Here is a 26,929-nt window from a genome sequence, read left to right on the forward strand (position 1 = left end):
GTTACAGAAAAATACTCTTAAGCAAAACTCATTCATGCCATATCTGAATCCTAGAAGATACTTTCTAACTTATGCAGAAATTAGATGTTTTCTATGTTTATACATACGTATATACATACAGATACACAAGCATTTTGTTAGTAGTCAGAAGTGTTTATGTTCATGTGTGCATACATATATGCCCACATATACAAATACTTCAAACTATAAACATAATATTAGCAGTGGCATTATATTCCTTAAGTCTACTTTACTTCCTATTTATAATAATATTCCATTCATGAAATCCTATTGATATTAAAACACCATTAGAAGAATACTTTAAGGACTTAAAAAGGAAAAAAAGGCAATTTCATCCTTCCTGGTTCTGGCATACAAATTATTATTCACAATTAGGAAAAGACTGCTCTCCTACCTTGTAGTGCTTTGGACTGGTGAATCCTCAGCTCCTTTACATCCAGCTCTCTTGGTAGCAGTACCAGGCAAATTATTTGCACTCACGTATTTTTCTTCCTCCATTACAAGATCACGGAATGATTTCGGCAAAGCAGAATGCAATGAAGATGACCTTTTGAATAAAGAAGCAATTAAAAACATAGATATATACACATATAAATCCCCTTTACACCTCATCCCTTCAAATACATCACTTTGGTACAAAAAGGTAAACACCAGATACATTTCAGACTTTGGCACACAGCTGCTAAGCAGAACCAAAACAGTGAATGAGTCACTTGTAGCTACTTGAGGTTCTGAAAATCCCCTAATCCACAGTGAAATTCACAAAACTGATATGCTTGGTTTTCTTTTACTTGCCTAAGTATAATGTACACTGGTACTGAACTAGAGCCTGCATATTACCTTTCAAAACAAAACAGAATGAAAATACATCCATTTAGAATAATAAATGGTGTGAACAATTTCCAATACAAAACCTTTATTTACAGAAATCAAGGTAGTTGCCCCTCACGTTCCTGCCCATCATAACTTTAGATTTAATTCTCCATAAATTTACCTACATTTAACTTTACTAACCATCTATTTACAGTATGCCAAATATTAGAAATATGCTAAATAACAGTTCTGTTTGTCATCCACTCAGAAGGTGACAGATCAATTATAAAAACTACTGAAGTAGAACAAGCTACCTATAAAATGTTTACTAACTGCACAGCTACCACAAGGAGAGGTGCATTTGAAGTCAAAGATGCCCAAACTGCATCAGTGCAGTATAAAAATTAAAAAATATTAGGGAAATGAAATGTTACAACAAAAGTATCTGAATGCTATATAATCTGAATCATACGCTAGAATACCCAGCATTAAGGGCTTTTTTTTTTTTTTTTTTTTTTTTTTTTTTTTTTTTTTTTTTTATGTTTTTCTTACTGCTTGAGCAGCACTGTAGGCATATTAAGTAGAATGGAAACCACTAGATGGAACTTGGAGTCATTCTACGCTTCCTCCATTCCAACCATCAGCCTCAGCTGACTTAACAGAACCATGGAAATTGTTTTACCAGAACTTCCCCAAGCTTCTTACACTAAGCAGGCAAACAGCTCTCTTGGGATCTGCCATGACAGAAGCCTCCTGCTGCTAACAGTCTGAATAACCTATCTGTCTTCATGAAAATTCTGTACTGAAATCAGATTCACCAGCAACCCAGAACCAAAACATAAATAAACCTACACCATCAACAACAACAACAAAAACCAACGCAATCATGCCATTCTTAAAGACTGATCCTATTCAAAACAACAGGAATAGCATAAAATGGTTCAGCTTAAACCATTACAAATTTTCTTAAGAGTAACAACTCTCAGCTTGCCTAACACTGTCATACTTACTTAATATGTAACATTATGTATAATTTAAACATTATACATTAAAAAAATGAAAGAGGAGGAAGTTGTTCTAATCTGTAACTGCAAAATATCCAAGTGTCAAGTTCCAAAACAGCTGTTGATGTTTCACAATAAGCTAAAATATCAACAAACTGAATACCTAAACATTTAAAAAAACACGTCATATATATGAATTCTCAAGAAAGGCTTTAAATTTATACTTCTATTCTTGAAAAGCCATAGGCTCTCTGGAGTTTAGAAAATAAAAACAAAACACAACAAAAACAAAAAGCCCTACCACTCATGATCAAAGTCTGAAGAACTAATAAAGTCAATACATACCAAATACCTAGCTTCTCATACTTCATGTTCTCCAAGTATTATTTTTTGTTTGCTTGTCTCGTTTTTATTTGGTTGTTTTTTTTTCCTCCCTTATTTTCTCCCTTCACAGGAGGTAGCACTGCTTCAGACCACTCCCCAGCTATGAAACTGGAGGTTGCTCTTGGTGGAAAAGTTGGGCATGGTGTACAATACACTGTGCATTAGTCAACCAAGAAAGAGTCGGAAGGTCCCTCACCCTTCTGGCAAGTGTTCTCACTGCACATCCAACATGAATATCATTTCATTGGAACGCCAGTTCTATAGCTTGGACTGTATTGTATGCATGGAAACCTCCATCTATTGCCAGAAGCACTCTTAACAGTCTTTTGTGAATGTACAGACTAGATCTTTGCAAATAAGATATTAGGAGTAACACTCTTCTATTTTACATAGAAAAACTACTTTGAACAACTGATGGCTTGCCTTCTAAAGCTTAAAGTCTCTTCAACAAAAGCTCTTTTACAGAAGCTGGGCATAATTTAAAATATTTATTTACCTCCCACTTTTCTAGAATTCTAGAGCTAATGGCAGTTTCCAGATCAGCAGCCAGAACATTGCTGAGGAACATACAGAATCGTGCACAGTGACCACACAAGCAACAGCCTGGATTCCATCCTCCTGATGGAACCTCTGGCACTTTCCACTTAAGATTGTGTAACACAGTAAAGCTCAGCCACTTTCAAGAACTGTTTAATGAAAAGCTCAAGAATACAATATATTTTCTAGACAGACTTATCCAAGTATACTCAAAAAAAAAAATAAAAAAATAAAAAAATAAAAACAAAAATCAGTCTATATTTGCTTTTTAACTGTAAGGAAAAGTTCACAGGTATTTGGTAGCTTAAAAATAAATAACACCCAATAGGTAAAGAATTAGCCTTAACAGAATAGATCTATAGTCTGAATAGTCAGCACAGCCTAACGAGATGCCCAACTAAGGAAATCACACTCCATAGTCTTACACATATTTTATCAGCTTCTCTTACTATCTTATTTTCTGTATTCAGAAGAAAATAGTCTAGAGGCATCTATCAACACGATTAAGTTAATCAGCACAAATACGTCTAATGAGTCATCTATCTTACACCCCAAATCAGGACTCAAGGAACAAAAAACACTTCTGAAGATATTCAGATAACTAGATTAACTCTTCAAAACGTCCTCGAAAACCTACTTCAGGTTTTGTTGTATCTATCAGTTGTGTACGAAGGAGAGAAGAGAAATACAGACAACCAAATAGATACCATTCTGTGTTATCTCAGAGCCCCTTTCCTTGGCACCCAAAATATTGTAAAGCTTTATGCTTCATTTTGTTTATGCAACAAAAATTAAAAGTGACTGATGACATTTAAGACGACTCGTTGAAACTGCCCTTGAAACACCTACAGCAGCCATCACTAACGTTAGAGCAAGCCATGGCAAGGGATGTTTGGTGAAGTTCCTTTGAGGACTTCAGGCAAGAGCCAGCGATATAGAGGAAAGGTCCCTGCCCTTGCTGGATGCATGAGGAGAAGAACCGACTCATGCAGATCCCAGCCCATATAATTAACAGCCACACTGATCTCATACATCAGCATGGATGTCCCCAATGCCATCCACCAGGTGGTGTGCAAGTGGATGACTTTCCTTCCGTACCAACCGCTGACGGGTATAAAGGCAGTGGGTTTGTAAGGACACACAAAGTGGTACGCAAATGAGCATGAGTGACCTGTGTGCACTGTCACTGCAGATGTTAGGCTATACATTGTTTACTCATAATTATAATGTTAGCAGTAAGATTAAAAACCAGTGGCTAAATTATTGCCATAGCGACATACCCCTGTAACTATAAGTTGGACACAAGAAGTACACAGAGTATAATTTCTTTCTAATAATCAACTCATGATAAATAGATGCCTACAAAGATTTCTTGCCCCTGTTTTCATAAATCCTTGGTGGAATTCTAGCCATCATAGATATTTATTAAGTAAATAAATATAATAAATTCACATGGCTCATTGCTATTTGCTCAGTTATGCCTCTAAGATTTCACCCTGTACCAACTCAAATTGTGAAAAAGAAATTTAAATGAGGCAAGTTGCAATCTTTCAGTGCTGTAAACCCAGACTACAAATAATTGTTTTATTTGATACAGTGATATTTATTTAAATATTTTAATTGTGTGAAATCTGCACTAAATATCATTTTAAAAGCATTACACTCCAAAAGAATCCTTAACACTAGTATTCATCACTCACTCTGTAACAAAACCATTTTAGCTCTTCCCTCCAGGAAGGGCTTTTTTTTTTTTTTTTTCTTTCTGACAAAGAAAAGCAGCATTCCTAATGGTTATCAATAACCTCCTCCTGACTGTTCCAAACATTGTGTTCTACCTTCTTTTTCTATATATCACTTGGATACCACCTGCAAATACCACATCACACACAGGCAAAAGCCAGAGGGGACAGTGCCTACTGACTTACCTGTAGTAGAACTTTAAACAACAGCTAAGCTGCAACCACTGCATGCCCCCATCCCCTATGGGCTTACTACCAAATACAGATACAAACATCATTATTCTTTTTAATGAACAGAAGCTAGGTCACTTACAGAAGTAATTGCTTCTAAGAAATTATTTAAGGAAAAAACATCCAAAACTGAGAAGTGATTTTTAAAATGTAACATACCATGCGTTTCCTAGCTTCACAACTTTTGTAGGTGTGGGTGGTATGGTTATTAGTGGAGTAGGCTCTGTGCTGGTAGTTACTGACCCACTATCCTTTGCTGCCAGTGCAATCAGTTTCCTTTGCTTCTGAGAAAGCTTAATTCCATGAGAAGCCATTCTGCTGTGAATTGATATTGCAAAGAGACATGTGAGATCAGAGTCCTTTCAGATGACTTGCCTTTAACCCTGCACACTAAACAGACAGATATTCCTTTCTTAGACCAAAATACTATTTTAAATGCAGTGATTATGGGCCAAGGGTGGGCTGGGTGGCTGGGGAGCAAAAAGAAGGATCAAAAAGAATCAAGTGACAGAAAGAAACTGTCCCTTATTGATTCCTACAAATGAAAATATGCAGAGTATAAAAAAGTTTCCAAGAGAAGTCTACCACCAGATGAAGACTACTTTTTAGTTTTGTGACCTTTCTTTTTTTTTTTTTTTTTAAAAGAGACTATCTGAAACTTGCTTCCTGAAGCAAAAAATATTCTTGCCTGAAGATATATACAACAAAATATAGTCATTATTTTCTATTTAGTGATTTGTTTTTTAAGCTATTTTGATTCCTCATTCTCAGCTATTTGGTTTACAGCTTCACAATCTACCTGGAGAACAACCCTTTACAACTTTTACACTTTTACACTTTTCTTTTATAAGTTTTGTTGAATTTTTGCTGTGTTTTTTTTTTTTTTTTTTTTAACTAACCTTGAATTTGTCTTTGGCATAGTTCCACATTTCTGCATATTTTCTTCTATTTCCATGATAGTTCTTAGATCCATAGCAGGAGGGCTGGCAGGGCTAAATAAAAAATAACAAGTTACCTCCCGAGGCACTCATTTTCACTTACATTCCATACTTCCAACCTTCTCTGAAACTCTCTAGATCATACATAAGATCAGTAATGGGATGCATAATTTATGTCTGTTTGCTCCATTATGGCAAACAGACAAATACGTTTATGACAAAAATATTTTCATATATTCAATATGTATTCATGAATATATATCTATTTAAGAACAATATGCTATGAAAAAAAATGTGAACTACGATTGCTTTAAAAAAAAAAAATAATAATAATCAGATATCTATATCCAGGATTCTTATTTAGTAGTGAACTATTCATTTTTTAAGTATTAGAAAGGCACTGCTCACAGTTCTTTCACAAAGACCAAATTAATCTTTCTTTCAAGAGCCTGTTTAACACTAGTTCACACTGTAATGAAATTTGAAAGCTCTCCCCAAACACCAGCAACATTCTCAAACATTAGAAATCAGTTTCATTTTTGTAAATGATCTTTTTTTTTTAAACTTCTGTAGAAAATAAGGCAAATTAAATTTTAGAAATGCCTGGATTTACGTAAAACTATAAACTAAAACCTGGGCATTTGAAGACATATATAAACAAAGAAAAAAAACATATATAAACAAACCTAGTGTTACAACTAGGTTACAAAGACAAACTGAAATTAGATGTAAGCAGTACTTTGTCATTCCCTACAGAAAACCAGATGAAATAGACTAAGTAGTGAATAAATCGGTGTGAATTCACACCAATACCTGTCATCAATGCTTTTCAATAGTACATCAATCAAATGTTTTAAATCCTTAAAACACTATACAACAGTGCTGCCTGATTTTATTTTTTTTTTTATATCATGTGCTAGCATTACTAGAAAAAGCAAAGAAAAAGTATAAGGAAAATCCATAAAGGTACAGGGATATTACTACAAACACCTATGGTTTTGTTTATTCCTTTTCACCGTGATCTTCTAAAAAACGTTCTGTAAGAATTGTAAAGTGACAGATGAAGGTAGAACTTCCTTCAACCACGTCTAAAGACCAAGAAGTCTTTGCACAAACTACACTTGCATAAATATGTGGCAAGACAAAACAGTCTTAATGGATTCTGCTGTCTAAACTACACATTTCAGAGTTGGGACTTCTAAATTCTATAAATTAACTGTATTCACAAAGCACATCAGCCACAAAGCCATAGAGGATAAGAAAACTGTGGGAAATTATCACCGTGTGATTCCTTAAGAACTTAACCTCTTCTCTATTCAACTTTTACTGGCAATGAGGCAAGACAAATCTTCAGATTATTATGGTACTATTATTCTGCTTTCACATGCAAATACTGCTACAGATAAAAACTAATAGGCAATTATCTTATTACTGCATCAGTTAAAGCTGCAGTGCTGATTTTTCATAATCCACTGTAGTCTAAAAGAATGGCTTAAAAATGTCAAAGCACAGTGGTGCTTCCAATGGCTTCAAGCATCATCTGATTCCACAGAAAACTTTATAAAAGGACAATAAAAGCTGGCCTCTAAAAAAGGCAGCAGAAGTCCAGACTGATAGCACTTAAAAAAAAAAGAAAAGCATCTGTCAATAGAATCTCAAAGAATAATTTTTAAAAGAACTAATTCAATAAAATTAACAAAATTTTTAATTAGTGAGTCAAATGTGAGAAGCAGTGAACTCTGAAGTCTGAACAGAATGTTACTGGCACTCACTGCCACATGAGGAAGAAATAATGACTGTAAGCTAGGTAGGCACCACAATATTTACTCCACCTGAAGCTGCTTGCTACCCAATTGGGAGAGGTTGGAGAGCTGTTTTTGGTACTGGGAATGGACTGTGGAACAGACTGTGTCAGTGCTGACAATCCCTTGTTTGACTTCATCTCCTTGTTCTGCTGAGAGGCTTTCATAACCAGACTGCATGCTTTATCTTTCATCTGGAAATAAATAAATAAATGCATACATAAAAATAAAACACAAAGCCAGAAAACTCTGTATAAATATTTTTATGTTCTTCCCTGCAGAAGAAAAAATACAAGGCTATAAGCAACTTGGATGACATGCATATGACAAAAAAAATTTAAAAAAATACTTTAAAAAAATGCTATAAAAACAGGCAAAATATTAGTGAATCTCTGCTCAGTTTTATTTGTATCTTTTTTTTTTTTTTAATTCATACTTCACCCTGAATGATCTAAGTCCAAATATTTATCTTGATAATAGAAAATTTACTCCAAGATGTTCATTTCTAAAGCTGTAAGGCAGAATTATTTCAAAATTATACTTTGCCTGTTATACCAAAGTCTCTCAATTTTAAGGACAACAGTTTCTCAGAAACACTCCAAAAATACAAACTGTCATTTGATGGATTAGATAAATAACAAAAAAAACTTGCTAGAAACAAAGAGATCCAACCTCAGTCCTCTCTGGATGAAAAACTTTTGTGAAGTCAGGGGACTGCAAGTCTCTAGGGCTACTCACTCCTGCGTAACTACCTTCTGAGTCAGATGTTAGGAGTTCTGGAAGCGATTCTACTGAGTTGGTTTTATCCAGTTTTATGGAGCCTACAAAATAAGAACAGAGTAAAACTAATATATCATCAAAGCAGGACTAATTTTTATTTTTTTTTTTAAACCAAAGCAAAAATTAACCTCATATTATAGGTATAAAATAACTAGATTACCTATCCCAGTATATTAGACAAGAATAAGTTCAAGCAGACTTTCTTTAAAAAAATGGGATTGGTATTGTTTTGAGTTTTCTCGTTCTGTCCTGTAACATACATTCTCAGGAAAAATAAAATAAACACTTTTCTGTTAAAAAAAAAAAAGTCTTCCTTAACATTTTCAACAAAGTGAGTAAACTATTTGATATTCCAGAGAAAGGTATGTAAGTAGAAATGTTCCACTATATGGGGAAGTGCCTTTTACAAAAAAAACCATGCTTCTACTGAAAGCTTTGGGCACAAGCTTAAGGTGATAACCACTCTTTCAAACAACTCAGTCTTCAGAATTCACTGTTCAAATTCAGCAGCAATTCAACTTGCAAAATTTTTGCAAGTTTTAACTACTGAAGTATAAAAATTGCACTGTATTTCAAATTAACTTTTATGTTCTGTCTTTATAACTGAAAGGAACATCTTTCCCACTGACCTGTAGAGGCTGGACTCTGAATAATGTCGGAGAGATTATATCCACCAGAGCTGTCAGAGCGTTTCCGTGGCTTCTTTTTTGCTTTAGTTTTTGCCCTTTTGAAAAGAGCTTCCCTATTAAAAGCAAAAACAGTACAAGATAGACTAAAGCATCAAGGAAATTGAGTCTCGGAACTATCAGTATCAAGTTTTTCAGCCACAGCTGTAGTTACACTTTAAATAGCAATAACTACTCGCACCAACTGTCAATAGCTTGCTTGTTCCTTCTCTGACACTTCACTGCTTACCAAAAACACTTATTAAATTACTAGCGGGGAGGGAGGGTAAGTAACATCACTGCTTCAATAGAGCAGGCATATGGTCACGTTACTAAAACTTCACTTGTTTCTACTACCTGTGATATCAGGGACAATGGAATCAAAGAGTATCTTTATTTCAACACAACTAACAGAAATTCAGAATCAAGTTAATAACATCTCCAACTTCAGTCCTGCTTCAATACTGTAACTTCAAATACATATTTCTTTAAAGTTTTGCATTCCTATCACAGTCCACACAAAGACTGCAACACTGAATGGCTTGAAGTCTAATACAAGACAGTCTCTCAGTTCCCTTGGCCTACTATTTCTTAACTAAAGTAGCTGACTTCAGTACAATTTTATGTTACTAAGTCGTCATATCAAATTCATTTTTTCCAGTTGTGCAGACTTTACAGTCAATTTCCCCAGTTAAAAAGCTGTACTAAAAAAAAAAAAAAAAATAGTAGTATAAACTTCCTCATCAGAAAAGCAGCATGTTGTTAGCCTGACAAGTCTCCTCACACCTTATTGGTGTCACTTTCCCATCTTTAGAGAAATGTTGTAAAAAAGAATAACAGAACTCCAGAAAACTACTAAGGCCAAATTACCTGACCAACAGTTGCTTGGATTACGTTTTCTAACAATTCTTAACCATAGGAAATTTGCTTTCTTATTCCCCAACCAGAAAGCATCCACTATAAACTGACAGATTAAAATCCTTGCACTACAAAGGTTGTTGTTTCTCATGACATACTGATAAGATTAAAAAAAAATGCGGATAAAAAGTATTTCTCAGACAGACCTATAGTACAGTAAAAACTGCAAGTTTATCTCCCAGTTTCTAATTCAGTGAAGTTCAATGAACTTCATAGTTGGTTGCATAAATACAGAGGTGCTGTCACATACACACAACACCTAAACATTACTTTCAATGCCCATTTTGCTACCTTTGCTCACATTCTTATAGGAATAGGATGGGATAGTTCTGTTCATAGCTGAAAGAGCCCTATCAGTATTCATTCCAACTGTCCGATTTCTTCAGGGCTAACCCAAAGTTAAAGCACATCAATGATGGTGTTATCCAAATGCCTCATGAAGACTGAGGAGTGTGGGACATCGATTACCTCCATAGGAAGCCTGTCTCAATGCCTGATCACCCATACAGTAAAGAAATGCTTCCTGATTCCCAGTCTAACCCTCTTCTGGCACAGCACTACGCTGTTTCCATTCTGTTATCACTTCCCAGGAGCAGAGCCCAGCACCCTGCTCTTGCTTCCTGCTTCCCCTCCTCACACAGCTGCAGCGAACAGTGAGATTGTTTCTCAGCCTTTTCTTCTCTATTTTGAACAATGCAATGTCTTTAGCCTCTCCTCAAAGCACATGCTTTCTAGCCCAATCTACTAGCTTTGTTGCCTTCCTTTGGGTGCTTTCAAGAATCTTCACGTATATACATAAGTTGTGCATATGTATATATATGTGTGTATGTATATATACATATATACATATACTATATACACATATATATACACAAACACACACACACACACACACACACATATATATATATATATTTTTTTTTGACAGTGTGGAGTCCAGAACCACACACTTATTCAAACTGAGGCTACACCAACACTAAAGGTAGCAGGAGAATCATCTCTTCTGACTGGCTGTGTTGCATTTAATGCACTGTAAATTGCAGTTTACCACCCTGGCAGCCAGGTGACACTGCTGGCTCATGCTGAGAAGCTGCTGTAACCAGCACTCCTCCCAGGTCCCTTTGGGCTGCGCTGCCCTTCAGCCACTCTTCACCCAGAAGAGAGCATCTCTCTGTGCATCCAGCATTACTCTGTCAGTAAGTTGAAGGTAAGGGGAGGAATTTTTCACTGCAGCGTACAATACTTCAGGGAACTGAGAGCAGTCCTTGAAATCATTTATCCTGCTTTTTAATATTTCAGTTCTGATCCCAAAGAGAACCAGGTACCATTCAAAGGCAAATAAACACTACATATAGCTCACTTAGAAATGTTGATGAAAAACAGATACTTACTGAGAATTCTGTTCTGTATTCATTTCTTCCCTTATAAAAACAAAGTTCTCTCCCTCTTCAGGCTCAAAACAACTTAAGTCAGGTCCATCTGGATATGGCGTAATTACCCTCCTGACCATAGCAGGAATCTGTAGTTGCAAAAGTTATTACATCATTGCTCTTATATTGTTTGCTAGCAAATATTTAATCTCTCATGAAAGGGTCAAAATGATAGTTATTGAAAATACTTTTACAAATTAAGTAATTAATTATTTAAACAGCTTATAAACTTCAGTTACATTACTAAGTAGGCTAAGGCTAATGGTAGCGACTGCGTTGAAGAATAGTTTTTTGCAGTTGAGAATCTGCTCTACCAACTCATGTTATTGTATTCATTGTGGCTGCTACAGTTTCCACAGAAAAAAACAGGAGGCAGTAGCTTTAGAGTGACCTACATATGCTCCCAGCTGCTTAGAACTACTGACAGAAAATACTTCAGGGTTACACAAACTCACATCCTTTATTCTTTAACTACGTAACAGTGTAAATGTGTTCTTGGTTTTCCCTTTATGCACGGAATTTCAACTTCCACATTATTTTTCTCACTGCTTTTAAGATTTCTTGAGAACACTTCATTTTTCACAGGCAAGTCTCCTTTGCTTTCTTTTCCTTCTAAGTCACAGGTGCACTTTTCCACATATTTTGCTTGTTTTTTTTTTTTCTTCCACACACAAAAACTGTTAATTAACAAGTACATTTAATATATTAAATGTGCAATTTAACTACTATTAACTATTGCAATAAGAAAATAAGAGCTCCATGGAAGTGGTAATAGCAGGAAATAAGTTCTTTGAGTCAGATGTTCTCCTTTCAGCCTGTCATCTAAAATCCCTGCAGGTATATATATCTTACTCACTTGATCTCATTTTAAACCTAACCTTACACTGAGGTTGTATGACTCACCATTTTCCTGTAATAAACAGAAAGATCCTTCACAACTTCATCGCTTAAGACATCCAGAGTCCTGAAAATAAATAAAATATAAGTCATGTTAACGAAAAAAACAAATGAATGTTCCAAACAAATCTCACTTTGAAGCATGTATAGTCCCAGAAATAGAAGGAAGAAAATGAACTCAAGCCATAAATGAGTTAATGCATTCATTGTAAGGCAGAATTAAAAATATAAACTTTCTAAATAGACCACTTTTACTTAATAATCAGTTCATGACCGTGGCTTTATCCTCTCTATTTCTGCATACTTTCAAGTCTTCCCGACAGGTACCTAACACTCCCAGTCCATGTAAATTCTTCTGTAAAAATCAGCCACAATAACTTTTGACACTTATGCCAAAAAATAATACAAGATTTTACTCAACTAAATTCTGCCTTATCTGCATGAACAGCTTTCCTTGCACAATGCTGTCATGGCTCATTTTCATCTGTCTCAAGCCTTTCAAATCAGAAGTCTTGCCACCCACTGATGGTACTTTCATTAAAACAGAGATGCACTCTTATTTCTAAGTAAGAATGCTGCATGTCCTTTCTGGGCTTAAAATCCAACAAATCTTAATTAAGAACAACACTGAAAGCAACATTAATACGTTTTTACTCTCCTCTGCAAAATCGAAGGTTAAAATGTATACAGATATGAAGATGTGAAGAAGAAAAGTGACACTATCAACAAATTCTTTATCTGTGACACACATAGGACATCTTTTTGACACGGAACTGAAGTGCTGGCTTTCTGAACTGGTTAACGAAGATCTCCAAAAACTCTATTGATAAAAGGCTAGGAAAACAGATAAAAGTGGTGATAGAAATTAATTTATTTATAAGTCTTTGCTAGGAAAGAAGATCAGTGAGCTTGCTCTGAAAACATGTTACCTACTCTGGAAGTAATCCAAAGCCCTGTATGAAAGTAGTGACAGAGAACACCTTTAACCTCACAGGGGTCTAGCTGAATTTTTGTGGAAAGTGAGAGTAAATCATTTGCTCAGCCTTCACTGCAGGCAATTAAAGCATATACACTACCAGAAGGCAAGCCCATCCTTTTCAATATGATCTAGTGAGAGGCAGGGGAGTTGGACACAGACAATTTTGTAGTCCCTTTCAACTCAAGCCATTCTATGACTCACTCTTGGAAGACACACCAGCTATAATTAACCTACTCAACATAAATTCAGATAGCACAGTAAATATTACATGTATTAAAACAACAACAACAACAACAAAAAATACACAATTTTATGCATATTTAAAAACAATGAAAAACACTGAACAAGTGTCAAAGTCCATTAAATTCAAGAAAAGTTTAACCCTTAATTTAAGCTTCTCATGCCTGTTTGGAAAACAGTTTTTTGTAGTATGGAACTTGTATAGTATTTACATGTATGCAACTACTTTCTCTCTCCATGTTTGGCAAAAATGATCCTCTCTTTAAGATAGCAGCACTCAGTTGCACTTTAGCTGTTCCTACTACTTCCAACAAATTGGCCTTTCTGGAATACTTGACTTTAACAGTTGTACATAAGCTCATCTGCATCCCTTCTTACCTTGTTTCAAGCAAAGCTGCCATATTGAGTCCTATGAACTGCAGGCAAGACAGTTTTAACTGTTCAGCATTATACATTGCTGAGAACTCCAGCAACTCAGCAGCATTCTTTAAAGTAACTGTGGAGAGAAGACACAACAAACTAGTAACACAATGCAGTCTCATGTAGCCATTTTTAAGACTTACTGCATAGCATTAACTACAGCAAGCTCCACATAACTACACGACAGCATGAATACAAGTGCTCCTTCACAAAAATAGGAAGGTCCTATCCACAGTTACTGCAATTTCAGTTTATTGAAATTCAGCAGATCAAAACAAAGAGGAAAAATAAAGTTAATAATTGCAAGTTTCATAAACAGCATACATGTGTTCTTAAATCTTCAAATCTTTCTATAGCCAGAAGAAAGAAAAACTGGGGAGGGAAAAAATCTAGAAATGACAAGTAAAATTTGTATGCTGACTTTGCATATGAAGCCGAGCAACAGTATAAAGTGTTTTCTAGAATAGGCAGACCTTTGTATCCATGTAGAAACAGCACTATGTCAAACAAACAACAGAATTACTAGCAGAACTCAGTACAAGGACAGAAATGGAAACACTGAATTATTTTGTCCTATTTTAATAGCAGGAAGTTTGAATTTAATGAACAGAAAACAAATATTGGTAGAAATGAAGGTTTGATGAAATTTTGGTATATTTTTATTTTTTATTAAAGAGGAGGTAATGAAGAAAAGCAAGCATAATGAAAGATACATTATGCTAATCTAGAACCTCACCCTGACTAAAAAAAGTAATTGTAAACAGCTGTGCAGTTAACAGCAGAAGGTAACCAGTGCAAAGGAATGAACAAGTAATTGTGTGCAGATATAGAAGAAAAGGCAATAACATTAACATCTAAAAAAAAGTATATTTTAATATCTAAAACACTGCAATAGAAATTGCAGAACTCACGTTTTTCTGCAATGGCTACTTCACATATCTCTTTGAGCCTGGATATAAGAAGTTGGTCTGCTACCACAAGAACATTGCATATGAATTCCACATTTTGAGAATCTGGAAACAAAGCATCACATAAGCACCATGGGCAAACCATATAAGCAACTGTTACACAAGGAATAGCTTACAAAAGAGTGTAAAAAGTGATTTTCTATATTTATTTTTAAGAAGGAGAAGGAAAAGGAAAACTAAGCTCGACAAGCAGAAAAGAACTACAAAAAAGCATGGGGCAAACAGCCCAGAATCTAAAGTCACGCCAATTTGGATTTTCTCAATGAAGACATAACACAAGCATGCTAACTGTGGAATTACTTTTAAAAATATATCTAAAACTTGCAGGAACTACTGAAGATACAAATGAGCTGAAAATACATTACTGATACCTTTTATTGCAAGTGCTTCATCTGTATACAGGTAATCTACTATTATCTGCAGTATGTCAGAATGTATTGGCATTTCCAGAGCAGAACAAGAGGAAGCCTAAAATGCAAAAGGAAGGGAAATAAAGAAGTTGATTATTTAGAATAAAATAAATAATTAGTGCAGTGATTGCATTTAGCAAATTGTTCAAGCTGAGATTCACGTTTTTAGCATTAAAAATTATTTGAGCATTTGGACAACAGCCATTCAAATTTTAAGAACTGATTGCAGCAGAACAATTAAAGTCTTGCCAAACTTCTGAATAAACAGACATTAAACAGTTCAGTGTTTTTTCAATTTGATGATCTTCCCTAAAAACTGTCCTTAAAAATAATAGTTACAATTGTTTAATAGCAGAGCACTGAACTCCTTTCCTCTCAATTTCGAAGGTCTAGTGAAATTACCAGTTCCCATTTAAGAATAAAACTGAATGGTTAATTTAGCCTTTACTATTGATCCCACAGAAAACAGGGTCATCAGCAATCCTTACATTTCAAGAATTATCCTAACCATTAAGGCAAGCATCAACCACTAAAGTAACTGTTATCATTCAAATGTACACAACATCACTGCTTAACTTCTATTTCTTTCAGCTGGCACTGCAGCAAAGCTTGACAGTAAAAGACTGATCTCTGTACAGGTATATTGCCCGACTCAGCTTTAAAATTTCTTATGAAAATTGACGTTTTCATATAATATCTAGAGTCCGTGATTCAGAAAATATTTACTTATGAATGTTTTACTTATTTCTATTGTACAATTGGGAATTGCATAATTATATAATTGTATAATTATAATTGCAAAATAATAGACTGACAATCTACACATAACAAATATAGCTATGACTAATATAAATGGACACTCCACAATTTAACTTTTAATTTTAATTTTTTTAATTACTCAGCTTTGTGTTTCAGATACATTTTCTTGTGGATGACTGAGGAAAAGGCAGTAACTCAAAGGATTGGAAAAGTTTTGTTACTTAGCAACAAGAGCTGCCAGTATTTTGCCAAGTCCTTCAATTTACATCTTGCCAAAAAAAGCTATGTGAAGTTGAGACAGCATTTCAGCTTTCAGTCTCTAAAAAACACTTAGCTGTTTACATCTTTCCCCTTGTTCATTAAATCATTATCAATTTCACTCAGATACTGAAACAGACGCATCTAAATGAATTCTCAATGTCAAAAAACCCATTGGAATCACAGAATCATAGAAACATCAAGCTTGAAAAAGATCTCCAAGATCATCCAACATGTAAGATGTTGGTGCACAGCCAGCAAATAGGAGCCGAGATCAACAGGAGATCTATGCCTTTTGAAATAGCAGCTGAGGACCAATTGAAATAGCCTTAACAGTGAAAGTCAAATAGAGATACTACACATTAACTTTTGATTTCACTGTACTTTTCACTCAGTACCTATGAGTACAGCATTTTATTTAAATTTTAAGATATTTTACAGAAAATGGCAGTATATCCAAAGGCATCAGTACCCTTCAAGAACAGGCCAGCATCAATCCACAAACTAGCTCAAAATAAATCACTGAAATAATAATTTTATCTCCTTTGATATTCAATCTTAGATTTATTATTCTCACACAATACAGAATCTCGGTAGCACAATTATAAAGTAACTAAAAATATTTATTTTCTTACAAACAGGATCCAGGAATCCAACTTTCTCTCTTCTCCAATATTTAGGGTACATTATATCAGGAAAAACTAAAAAGCTGTCCCTTACTTGCTGTCATAAAAATGTACCACTACACATTTGTGTTTATCAGTAAGCTTACCTCAATCCACGAGCTGCTTAACATGCTGTGAAAATAATCTGTAAAGAAAGGCATTTCAGTTCAAGATCCAATAAAAATCCAGTTAAAAAAGACAAATATTACATATTAAATATGAATGTATATACACACACGTACCAAGTCTTGCACAAAGTACACATTTATGACAAGGGAATTCCTTTCCATCTGAAGACTTCAACGTCACATCGCAGAGGTATGAACTACAAAATATTTAATAAGAGCAAAACTGTGACTGTTCATCAGACCTGTAAGTTGTAGACTCTACAAATGCATGCTTACTTCAGTATGTGAGGACTTATACACTTGAACTTCAATGTAAAACAAACAAATAAAAACCTAATAGAAAAGGCAAGATAATTTCAAGAGAAGTATTTATTGGTCCAAAGTACAGTTTCTCAAAAGGCAGGCACTCTATCTCAGATTTTTCTTTCAAAAAGTCAATTACTGTTTCAAACAGCTGTGACCAAATTAATTATGGCTAATTATAGTCAATCTAAAGATATCTGTGTTATTCATTATTTCCATTAAATTAATAGCTACTAGAAGCTTCAACAAAGCATTTTAAGAGCTAAGGAATGCTAAACCTGTGAATAAATTTACTGTTATGCATCTTAGCTTTGATTACATAGGCAGACTATTCAAGCCTTTGTGTATAGATATCCCAATCAGATCAAAGGAAGAACAGTCAGCCCTCTGATGAAATTGTAAAGAATTTCTTCTACTGAAAGATATTTCCGATTTTTTTTTTCCATTAGAAAAAAATTACACAACTTATTTCCAATCAATGTAGTCCTAATGTAACAGCAAGACTACTTGCAAGAGGTTTAACTGCTTTTGATAGAACTACCCTCACAATTTCCCCTGGCATTAGCATTCTAGTTAATTTCCAGAACAAATTCATGTACAGTAAAAAGAAGTAACTATATAATGTATGTAACACATCTCAGACTATTAACACATAGATCACTACATGAAGGCCTACAAAGAAAATAAGTATCAGTTACTGTAAAAGGAATAAGCGTACGCTAGCAGCTAAAATACAGCTGATAAAACTCAGCCCACACTTAACAGACAATGAGATGTAGAAAAGAAAGAACAAGACAGAAATGTGAAGAAAGCTTAATTGAAAAAGTTTACCATTTTTTCTGATTAAACTTCAGTTTGTTCCCATTCTTCCTGTTGACAACATTAATTTTTCCATTTTCTAACCTGACTCCATCCAATCTGCAAATCATTAACATCAGTAATAAATAGTACAATCAGTATAAAGTTCAAACCATTAACAATAAGTTTCAAGATGTAATAGCACTTCAGTCCATTCACCCTATAAAACTGAAAAATAATTCCATCTGTCATGGAAAATCACAAAAGTCCAGTTGCAAAAATACACCTGAAATTCATTCTACACCTTTGGTATATTTTTATTTTTATGAAAGCTGTACTGCTGTACTGAAGGCTGAAGTCCATCATAACAGAATCAAAAATCTAGAAGCTACACGTTCTACTACCAGCCAATTAGTTATCTGAGCAAAGACAGGCTGTGGAAGAGATGCACGTTTCAGCAGAAGCTTTTTAAGTTACGAAGGCTTGTGAATTGGAATAGTAAAGACACAGAAGCACTGCTCATAGATTATGAGCAATGTACTTCCAACAGGAAAGTGCTTTATCATGGCAATTTTACCTGGAAAGTTTATTTTTAGCAGTAGATTCACTTATTTTCTGAATAATTTCAGTGTTTGTGAAAAATACACTGAAGACACCTGCTCTGAAGTAGTTCATCTTCACTGAAACAAAAAGATAAATGTGGGGAAAAATGACTAATACAATTCTACATATTCTATTTGCTGATTTCCATCATTTTTACCATGTAACATTAAGAGCACATCAGTGTAACAGGAATTTAAATGTTCAGTATAAAGCAACACAAAGTTTTTAAAGCCTTTTTAGTCGAAAAAGGCAGATTTAGCAAACCAAATTGATCTTTCTTCCCTTTTAATAAAAAGCTAACAGCACAAACAAAAACTCTGTGAAGAACTTGCCAGAACAAATTCATTTACTTTCACCTACCTTCCACTTAAATTGCTGAGTCCAAATTTTTTTGCAGCACTCTGCAACGTTTTTATGAGATTAGCTTCTTCACCTACAATTTTGCCTTTTTTAGATTTGTTCTTCTGTTTTTCATTTAAAACTTGCACTTGATTATTTCTGTAAATTTCAAATGCAGACTTCCTATTAACATCTTCATCAAAACTCATTTTGTTCAGGTTAGAAATTAAAGTATCTTGATACTCTTCTGATTTTTCTTTATGTATGATTTTTGGTTTGTAACCATGAGTCAGAAGATCACAAGTATCAGTGTATATGAACTGCAGAAGGTAGGCAAACAGATCTGGATGAACCTTCTCTATTACATACAGATCACATCCAACAGCATCTTCATCTTTACGGTAGACATCTGGAGTTTCTAGCTGACTATCACTGGAAACAAACAGCTTCTTGAAGAAGTCAGAGCGTACAGCCAAGATGTATTTGTGCACAGCGTAAGTTCTGGTGCCAATCTGAAGAGTCACATCATGGATGCTGTCCATTTCATCTGTTTCATCTAAGAGCTTGCCAAAATCCTCTCCAAAACTTGATAGTGACACACTCGGAATTTCATAGAGACTAGAAAAAATTGCACCCATAAAAAAAAAAACAACTTTATTTACAAACTCCATGAAAATTTAAACAGTATGCTTAGTGACAAGGGAAAGGCAATCTCCTTTTTCCTTTCATTGCTTACCTACTCAAAATTTTGTGTTCTGTTTTTTACAGAAAGAGCTAACATTGTGCTACTTATACAATTAAACCACATATGTAAGATCTGTCATATCAAATACATATTGGAATATCAAATACAGCACTTCTGCCTTTATAATTAAGCCCATAATATGTATTTTTTCAAATCTTCATCTCATTTAAAAAACAAAAAAAAACAAAAAAAACCACGAACATTTGCAATATTTCATATCACCATTAAAAGCAATAAGAAAAAAAAGGTGATATTTAGTCCTATATCAGATATACTGGAAACTATTAAGAGAACATCATTCAGTGGTCTTCTATTTTACACTCAACATTTTTTCCCAAAGATCCACTTTCTACTGTCATTTAAAAGTTGATTGCTGATGACTACTGAGGGAATGAGTTTCTACAGAGTTTACACTCATAGTATATTAAAAAATGTATTGCAAATGCTTGCCTTAAATTCTTCATGTAAAATATCAATGCTACCTATCCTAATTACTCAAGGACACCTTTGCTTATTAATTTGTTGGTAATTAGCTGTGCTATACAAGTGCTACTGTCTGGCAGTATGGATAACCACATATTTTATGACTTCCACATGTGTTGAAAAAATAAGCTTTTCTGAAAAGCACAATAATTTATTATCACATGCACAAACACAGGAAAAATGACAGCTGTTGAAATACCTTGTTTTAGGGTCTGACTGTAAAACAGCAAAATTGCATCCATTAGGATCTGTGCAAATACTAACAGCTCGGTGGACAAAAGCAAGTTTCTGAAGTCGAATTCTTTCATACACGTTGTTTGTATCATAGGAACAAGACATTTCAGTGGAAGCATTTGGAAGGCTTGATACTAGCTCTGCTAAAAACAGACAAAGAAACAAAAAGGTCAAGCTAATAGAAATGCAACTGATTAAAAAAAATGGAAAGATTTAAGACTTCAAGTCCACTGATGCAGTCACTAATAAAGTTTAGATGCTTTAGATTTCAGCTCACTCAGCACCACTCAAACTTTCAAAAGAAAAAAACAAACAAACAAACAAACAACAAACACACAGAAGCTCTCATTCATTCCACAACACTCATGAATGTCGATTAAACATTCATCTAGTCAACATATCAGCAAATCTGGATTCTGAAGTTTCCTAAAAGATACTAAAGCTGCAAAAAGAACAATGAGGGGAAAGAACATTGTGCCTATAGATACATACCAGCACCAGGACAAAGAACAAGAAAATGAGATGCACTCGGGAGCTACTGTACAATACATAGAATAAAAGCAGCACAAGCAAGTATATACTTCTCTTTTTGTTCAACCAGTTTTCTATGACTGGTCATTTAATATGTGACAAAATTGCTATGCTGAACATTTGTGCTACTATTGTTCTTCAGAAGTAGTTTTCTTCCTGGAAATCTGTGATGGTTAACCAAAAAGGAAAGAAAACACTACTGGTCAGTGAACCAACCATTAGCCACAGAGAAAACTTACTACATAATACTGTTAGATCAAGCAGCAGAAAAAAAAAAAGAAAAAAAAAAGTTGTAAAGGTTTAATTAATCTTTTATATTCAAGTACTTAAAAAATTATGAAGTCATTACCAACCTCTCTTCTCTAGCATTTTTCTTCCTTCTTCCAGCCACTTGCCAGTAAAGGCTTCACCATCTTGTGTGACAAACATCATTTCGTTTCTATTCAGAGCAACATCAGACATGAAGACTTGTCGGCCATACACCCAACGACATTGCTTCATGGAATTATTAGATGACTTCCAGCAAAAAATCTGTAATATCAGTAGAAGTACTTTTCAGAGCAATCATATAAAAGCAGCACTATATTATTTTTAAAAGCAAGAATGTGCCATTTCAAAGTCACATATAGAAGAAGGACATTCTTCTAAATCTTACCCTAAAATATTATAAGCATCTATTAAAAGAACCCACATGCAAAGTGGGGAAAATTATAATACTGAAATCCCTTTGCCCATGATGAGCATTTGCAAAGCTTCTCTGAACATTCAATTATCTTTGTAACTGTCATCTGTAGGGCAGTATTTACTTACATTTCAATTAGGACAGCAAAAGATATCAAAGACAAGTCAAGCAACAAGCCTAATCCAGTTGATTTACAAATTTGTACAACTGCCTGTTTTATGAGCTAGGTCAAATTCAAAACTAGCACATCAAAAACCGTAAACCATACCTTGCTAATCACCTGATAAAAATCTTAAGTTTCTTTATACCATCCAAGGTTCTGCAAATGCAGGCCATAACCAAATATAAACATGAGAACATACAACATAAATGTGAACATATATATACATACAGATCTATGCCTTCAGATACATATACATCCACACGCATAATATATGGTAAACATTAGAATGATTCCTTCTAAGTCTTCTATTGTCTTGGCTGAAAAAACTACCATCAAACTAGACAGGAGTTGCAGATCCCATCTCCCAGAGATCTCATCTCTCTCCTTACTCACTAATTTATAGAGTCTAAAGCACAAATCCCAGCATTTGCCAGTATCCAGCATGAAATATATGCAGTGTAGGTTGACACAATTCCACTTATGTAGGAAGATAAGTAGTTTTTTTTTGTGCTAAAGTAACACTCCAAAGATGCTGACGAGACACTACCAATACCACATATACAAAGGATAAACCTCATAAGAACAAATACTGAAGTGGAAGTTCATGACCTTTGAAGCAGCTAATGACCTAACAAACAGATAAGATCTGCTCAATCAAATGCAAGGAAAGAAAGGGAAATATCGAACTGCTCCCTATTTTGATACATAGACAGTTATCAACATTTTTTAAGGCAGCGTTTCAATAACAAAACCTTTTTGTAAGCACCACTAGGTGGCACTGAAAGCTAAGGTCTCCCAGTGAACAGACATAGTTTGGAAAGGCTTGCACATATTCCGTAAGAGCCTGTGAACTGCTCCACTGTGAAAGGGGGAGAATAAGCGAGTAAATTAATAAATTCTCCATAATATTGCAAAACTGAGACAACACTATTTACATATAGCTACAAATCCTAAGTTATTCACCAAGTTTAGCTGCAACTTTTCTAAAACTGTTTCTGGAGGGCATAAAAGTGATGAGGGAGGTGAGGTGAAAGATAGAAGACAAGAACCACGTATGCCCTAATCACTTCTGTACGCTTAAGTAAAGCAGTTTCAATCTCCAATGAAAAGCTATTAGATATCCCCAGATTTAAAAATCAACTAGTGTTCATTACTTTGTTAGTTTTCCCATAGCTTTTTTAATTTATTTTAAAAGAATACATCACTAGCAGCACTACACAATGAATTGTATATTCTCTAGGCCTGATTTTGTACTGTCAACTTATGTTTATAGTAAAATAGTAAAATACAGTTATTTATTATTCCAGCACACATTTTACCTTCCTTTCCAGGGTAAGTCCTACTTTGACTTCTTTAACCAGAGGTTTGCCAAGAGAGCATAAATGGTTTCATTCCTATTATTCAGTAAGCAGTTTGCCATAAGATTGGGATTTTAGAAACATAACTTACCCTTCCAGCTTCATCCAATGCTAAAATGCAGATCTTCTGACCCCCATTTTCTTTAAGATTCTGGGTGTCTACCTTGTATTCCAAATAGCCCCCATTAACTAAAACTTTTTTAAGGTTCAGCTGTCTGAAAGAACACAAAAGGTTATAGTAGCATTTTTTCCATCATGAACAAACATTGCCTCTAAGATCAAATTATCGTTTAGAGAAGTAGGGAAAGAAAGCATAGTTGAAGTAGTGACTCTGAAAAGCTACTTAAATTTAGTAATCCTCTGCTGGTATAACTAACACAACTGCTAATCTGATTTGATTAGTAGACTGCATAGATCTATTCTGCTTTTTAAAAAGTTGCAGCATATTCACATTTCCTTTCCATGATTAAAAAAGTAGCTTTGATCTTCAGAATTACATAAATTTCAGTTTCAGCTTTGGAGTTCTCAATCTCCCTCCAATCTAACTGGTTAAAGCCATGCAAGATAACACTTCTCAGTTTCTTAGCGTGAGAAAGGTTATTTAATGATAGAAAACAGAAATAGAAGTATTAATCCCTGAGCTAATTAGTATTGGTAGTATTTGAAATGTAGCTGAAAAGCTAACTGGAAGCTGTTGAAAAATGTTCATTACCTCTTTTGAAGTGTTCATGAAGACTATCAGAGAGAATGGGATTTATGAATGTAATAATTATTTATGAGCCATAGGGCCAGTCTCTTCAACAAGTTTTACACCCAGGTTTTAGCAGATGAACTAGCTGGTATCACGAGGTCCCTATTCCAACCTAAATTATTCCATGCAGCATGCTATATTCACATGTTCTTTATGAAATTCAGAGCCACACTGACTGACTCAAAAACACATCAAAGTAGAACATCTTCAATATCTCTACCAAGATGCATTTAAACAAACTGAAATCAGAAAATGTACAAAAAATACCAGTTTCAAAATTTTTAAGCCTGCTGCATGAAATATATTTTTTCTTAATTTTTTTTTTTAAACATCCTTAGAACGATGAATGGGTTTTAGTCCCATCTATTAACAAAACAAACGCACAACCTCAAACTTCATAACAAATTAGAAAATTAACACATACTTTGAAGCAATCTTTTTGCACTGATAGTCTGCAAGTAAATAGATATCCCCTCTTTCAGTAACACACACTGTAGCACCATCACTTGCAGACACCAGTGACACAGAAATATCTTTATGATGTAGAGCAGAAACTTGTCGAGGCGCAGTTACACACTTTTCTCCATTAGGATCCAGCAGATAACCTAGAAAATACAACCCATCCCAAAAAAGTATTATTTAACATTCCACACAACTCAATTGAAGAACATATTGCTAACCTACTTTGAAGAACTTTTAGACTCCTTAAGATTTTTAGGTAGTTAGATAATTCACCTTAAAAACTTTAAGACAGGTAACAGATGCACCACACATACTTGTTAGCTTACCATGAACTCCTGAAAATATTCAAGATCTGACATAAAAATTAAAAAAAAAGGCAAATTCTAAAGGGGCAGCTATTAAATAGTATTAGACTAAGCAGTAGCATTGCCTTTCATCTCAAAGAAAGCACTTCTATCTGATTGCATTACAGTTCGTAACACTGGAAGTATTATCACACTTGCATCAACTATTTCTGTCACTGGAAGGTATTAAACAAGCTCAGCACAGAAATCACTATAAGTGCACATAAGCACTAAGGCAGGGAGCAAAGGTGAAACAAAAGTTGGAGCTGTAGATGTAAGGGCTAAGAAAACTTAAAACTTAACTGCTCTGCTGCATTGAGAATTTGTAAAAATGTACCCAGCATAACCTTGCTTTGTGCGCACTTACCTCCGCAACACAAAGTCCTGCAATGCTGTCCTAACAGCACAGCACTATGCCCAAACTTCCTATAGAGGCACAAGGTTTATCTTCACAGTTCCCTGCTGACACAACTGTATCTTATAATCCAAGCTACTGTCTCCATATGGTACTGCACTGGGTCTTGTGCGTATTAGAAGAATCTCAACAGCACAAGTAACCACAAAGAAATGTGTAAGATAGATAGATGCATACACACACACAATAAATATTCATTAGTAAGATGCTTCTCTGACAAAGATATTTTTTTCACATACCTTTACACTCCTAAACAGGAACACAAAAGTGTATGAACCAAATTTCAGAACTGATGCAGACAAATTGTAAGTAAGTATCAGAGCTAGATAAATTTTGTCTGCATAAAGATACAGAGCTGTCAAATTACAAATCCAAATCACAACTGCAATATACAGTGGTTAAAGAAGACAAATGCAACTGAAGTATCCCATTCATATAATTAACTAGGAAGTTCACTAATTGGTAGTTTGTTTTTATTAGGTTCTCATGTAAGAATAATACTGAATTAAGTAAAGACTATGATAATTTTTAAAAATCTACTTACAGGAAAGATTTCACCTCAAAAAATTAGTAAGTAAAAAAAAAATAAATTAGCAGCTTGTTTACAGTGGAAAATGAGATGGTTTATAATTTATTGAAGACACTACCAAGCAAGACTTGAGGTAATTTGCAACACAAACAGTAACATTCTGTATCCTTAACATTTTCAATAGCAGAACCACACAAGAAACAGAAGCTAAGTCAGATCAGCTCCCATCATCTCAAAATGTAAACGTTATGAAAAATATTCTTTAAAAAAAAAGCAGGGAGGGACAAAATCATCAGATTGGCAAAAAAAGAGAAAGCTTTAACCAAGCTTCTGTTGTAGGAAGCAGATGATAGCTTTAGTATGTGCAACACCTTCTAATGGCTGTGTTTTACTTTTAGAACACTTCTACCTTACCTAGTTGGCCTCCATTCAGCCCCATGGTATACACTGCTTCCTTAGTCCATAGCACTGTATGGAATCTGCCTGCAGCCACTCCAATCACCATTCTACCTTTCAGGTTTTTTGCCTGAACCTAAGCACAAATCCAAAGTACATCTTAAAATCAAGCAGCAAAGGGTGAATTTCACATGTACAAACTTCTGACAACATTTAACTTCCAAAGTCATTAAAAGTACAGCACTGGTATCAATCCACATACAGTCTATTAAATCAGGATTATTTCAGAAGTTTGTCAAGTGGACACTTGTGCATTTATGATTAAAAAAAGGCTTTTTTGGTTGTCTTTGTTGTTGTTGTTGCACTATTTAATCAGAACTAGAATCTCCTTAGATGGTCTTCATGTGTAAGATGCAAGGATTGCAAAGCACCTGTGAATGAATGTAAATGAAAAGACGACTACAGCGCTGCAAAGTTGTCATTTAAAGTGTTTCAGTTGGTATGCCCTAATCTCCAGACTCTCTGTAGAACAATATACTACTACTTCCAGACTTCACATTTAACTTGATCTTGACCATCAATCACTATCTGGAAAATCAAAAGAAATATTGTGGATATACAATTATCATGAAGGGCATCCCACTGTTCTTCAAAACATTATCCTCCTGCACTTTCGAAATGATTCTTTCCTACTTTAATAACACTGGTAGTACAATTTTATTTTATTTTTTCTTTTTTTATTCCATATGAAACTAATTTTCAGTGATAAAACAGCTCCTATTTCCTTTTAAAAAAAATCAGAATAAG

The 26,929-nt window shown here is 34.5% G+C and overlaps 1 protein-coding gene across 5 annotated transcripts in view; it reads right to left on the minus strand.

The window, feature by feature from the left end:
* The window catches only part of IBTK (inhibitor of Bruton tyrosine kinase), a 55,474-nt gene that overhangs the window by 11,863 nt on the left and 16,682 nt on the right, over positions 1 to 26,929 (minus strand). For 3 of the 5 annotated variants that reach the window (XM_052701204.1, XM_052701123.1, XM_052701437.1), the window contains 20 exons: positions 26,141 to 26,258; positions 24,401 to 24,581; positions 23,317 to 23,440; positions 21,376 to 21,553; positions 20,457 to 20,634; positions 19,051 to 19,647; positions 18,121 to 18,207; positions 17,101 to 17,183; positions 16,966 to 17,003; positions 15,138 to 15,234; positions 14,710 to 14,811; positions 13,757 to 13,874; positions 12,166 to 12,226; positions 11,224 to 11,351; positions 8,879 to 8,991; positions 8,142 to 8,290; positions 7,500 to 7,663; positions 5,629 to 5,721; positions 4,889 to 5,047; positions 416 to 568 (listed from right to left, as the gene is read on the minus strand). In XM_052701204.1, the coding sequence (XP_052557164.1) occupies positions 416 to 568; positions 4,889 to 5,047; positions 5,629 to 5,721; positions 7,500 to 7,663; positions 8,142 to 8,290; positions 8,879 to 8,991; positions 11,224 to 11,351; positions 12,166 to 12,226; positions 13,757 to 13,874; positions 14,710 to 14,811; positions 15,138 to 15,234; positions 16,966 to 17,003; positions 17,101 to 17,183; positions 18,121 to 18,207; positions 19,051 to 19,647; positions 20,457 to 20,634; positions 21,376 to 21,553; positions 23,317 to 23,440; positions 24,401 to 24,581; positions 26,141 to 26,258 (2,921 nt within the window). The remainder of the gene's footprint in view (positions 1 to 415; positions 569 to 4,888; positions 5,048 to 5,628; positions 5,722 to 7,499; positions 7,664 to 8,141; positions 8,291 to 8,878; positions 8,992 to 11,223; positions 11,352 to 12,165; positions 12,227 to 13,756; positions 13,875 to 14,709; positions 14,812 to 15,137; positions 15,235 to 16,965; positions 17,004 to 17,100; positions 17,184 to 18,120; positions 18,208 to 19,050; positions 19,648 to 20,456; positions 20,635 to 21,375; positions 21,554 to 23,316; positions 23,441 to 24,400; positions 24,582 to 26,140; positions 26,259 to 26,929) is intronic. The other 2 variants (XM_052701285.1, XM_052701354.1) reach the window with 2 other exon arrangements.

This window comes from Tympanuchus pallidicinctus, unplaced genomic scaffold (genome assembly GCF_026119805.1).
Source record: "Tympanuchus pallidicinctus isolate F22 unplaced genomic scaffold, pur_lepc_1.0 scaffold1, whole genome shotgun sequence".
NCBI classification, from domain to species: Eukaryota; Metazoa; Chordata; class Aves; order Galliformes; family Phasianidae; genus Tympanuchus; species Tympanuchus pallidicinctus.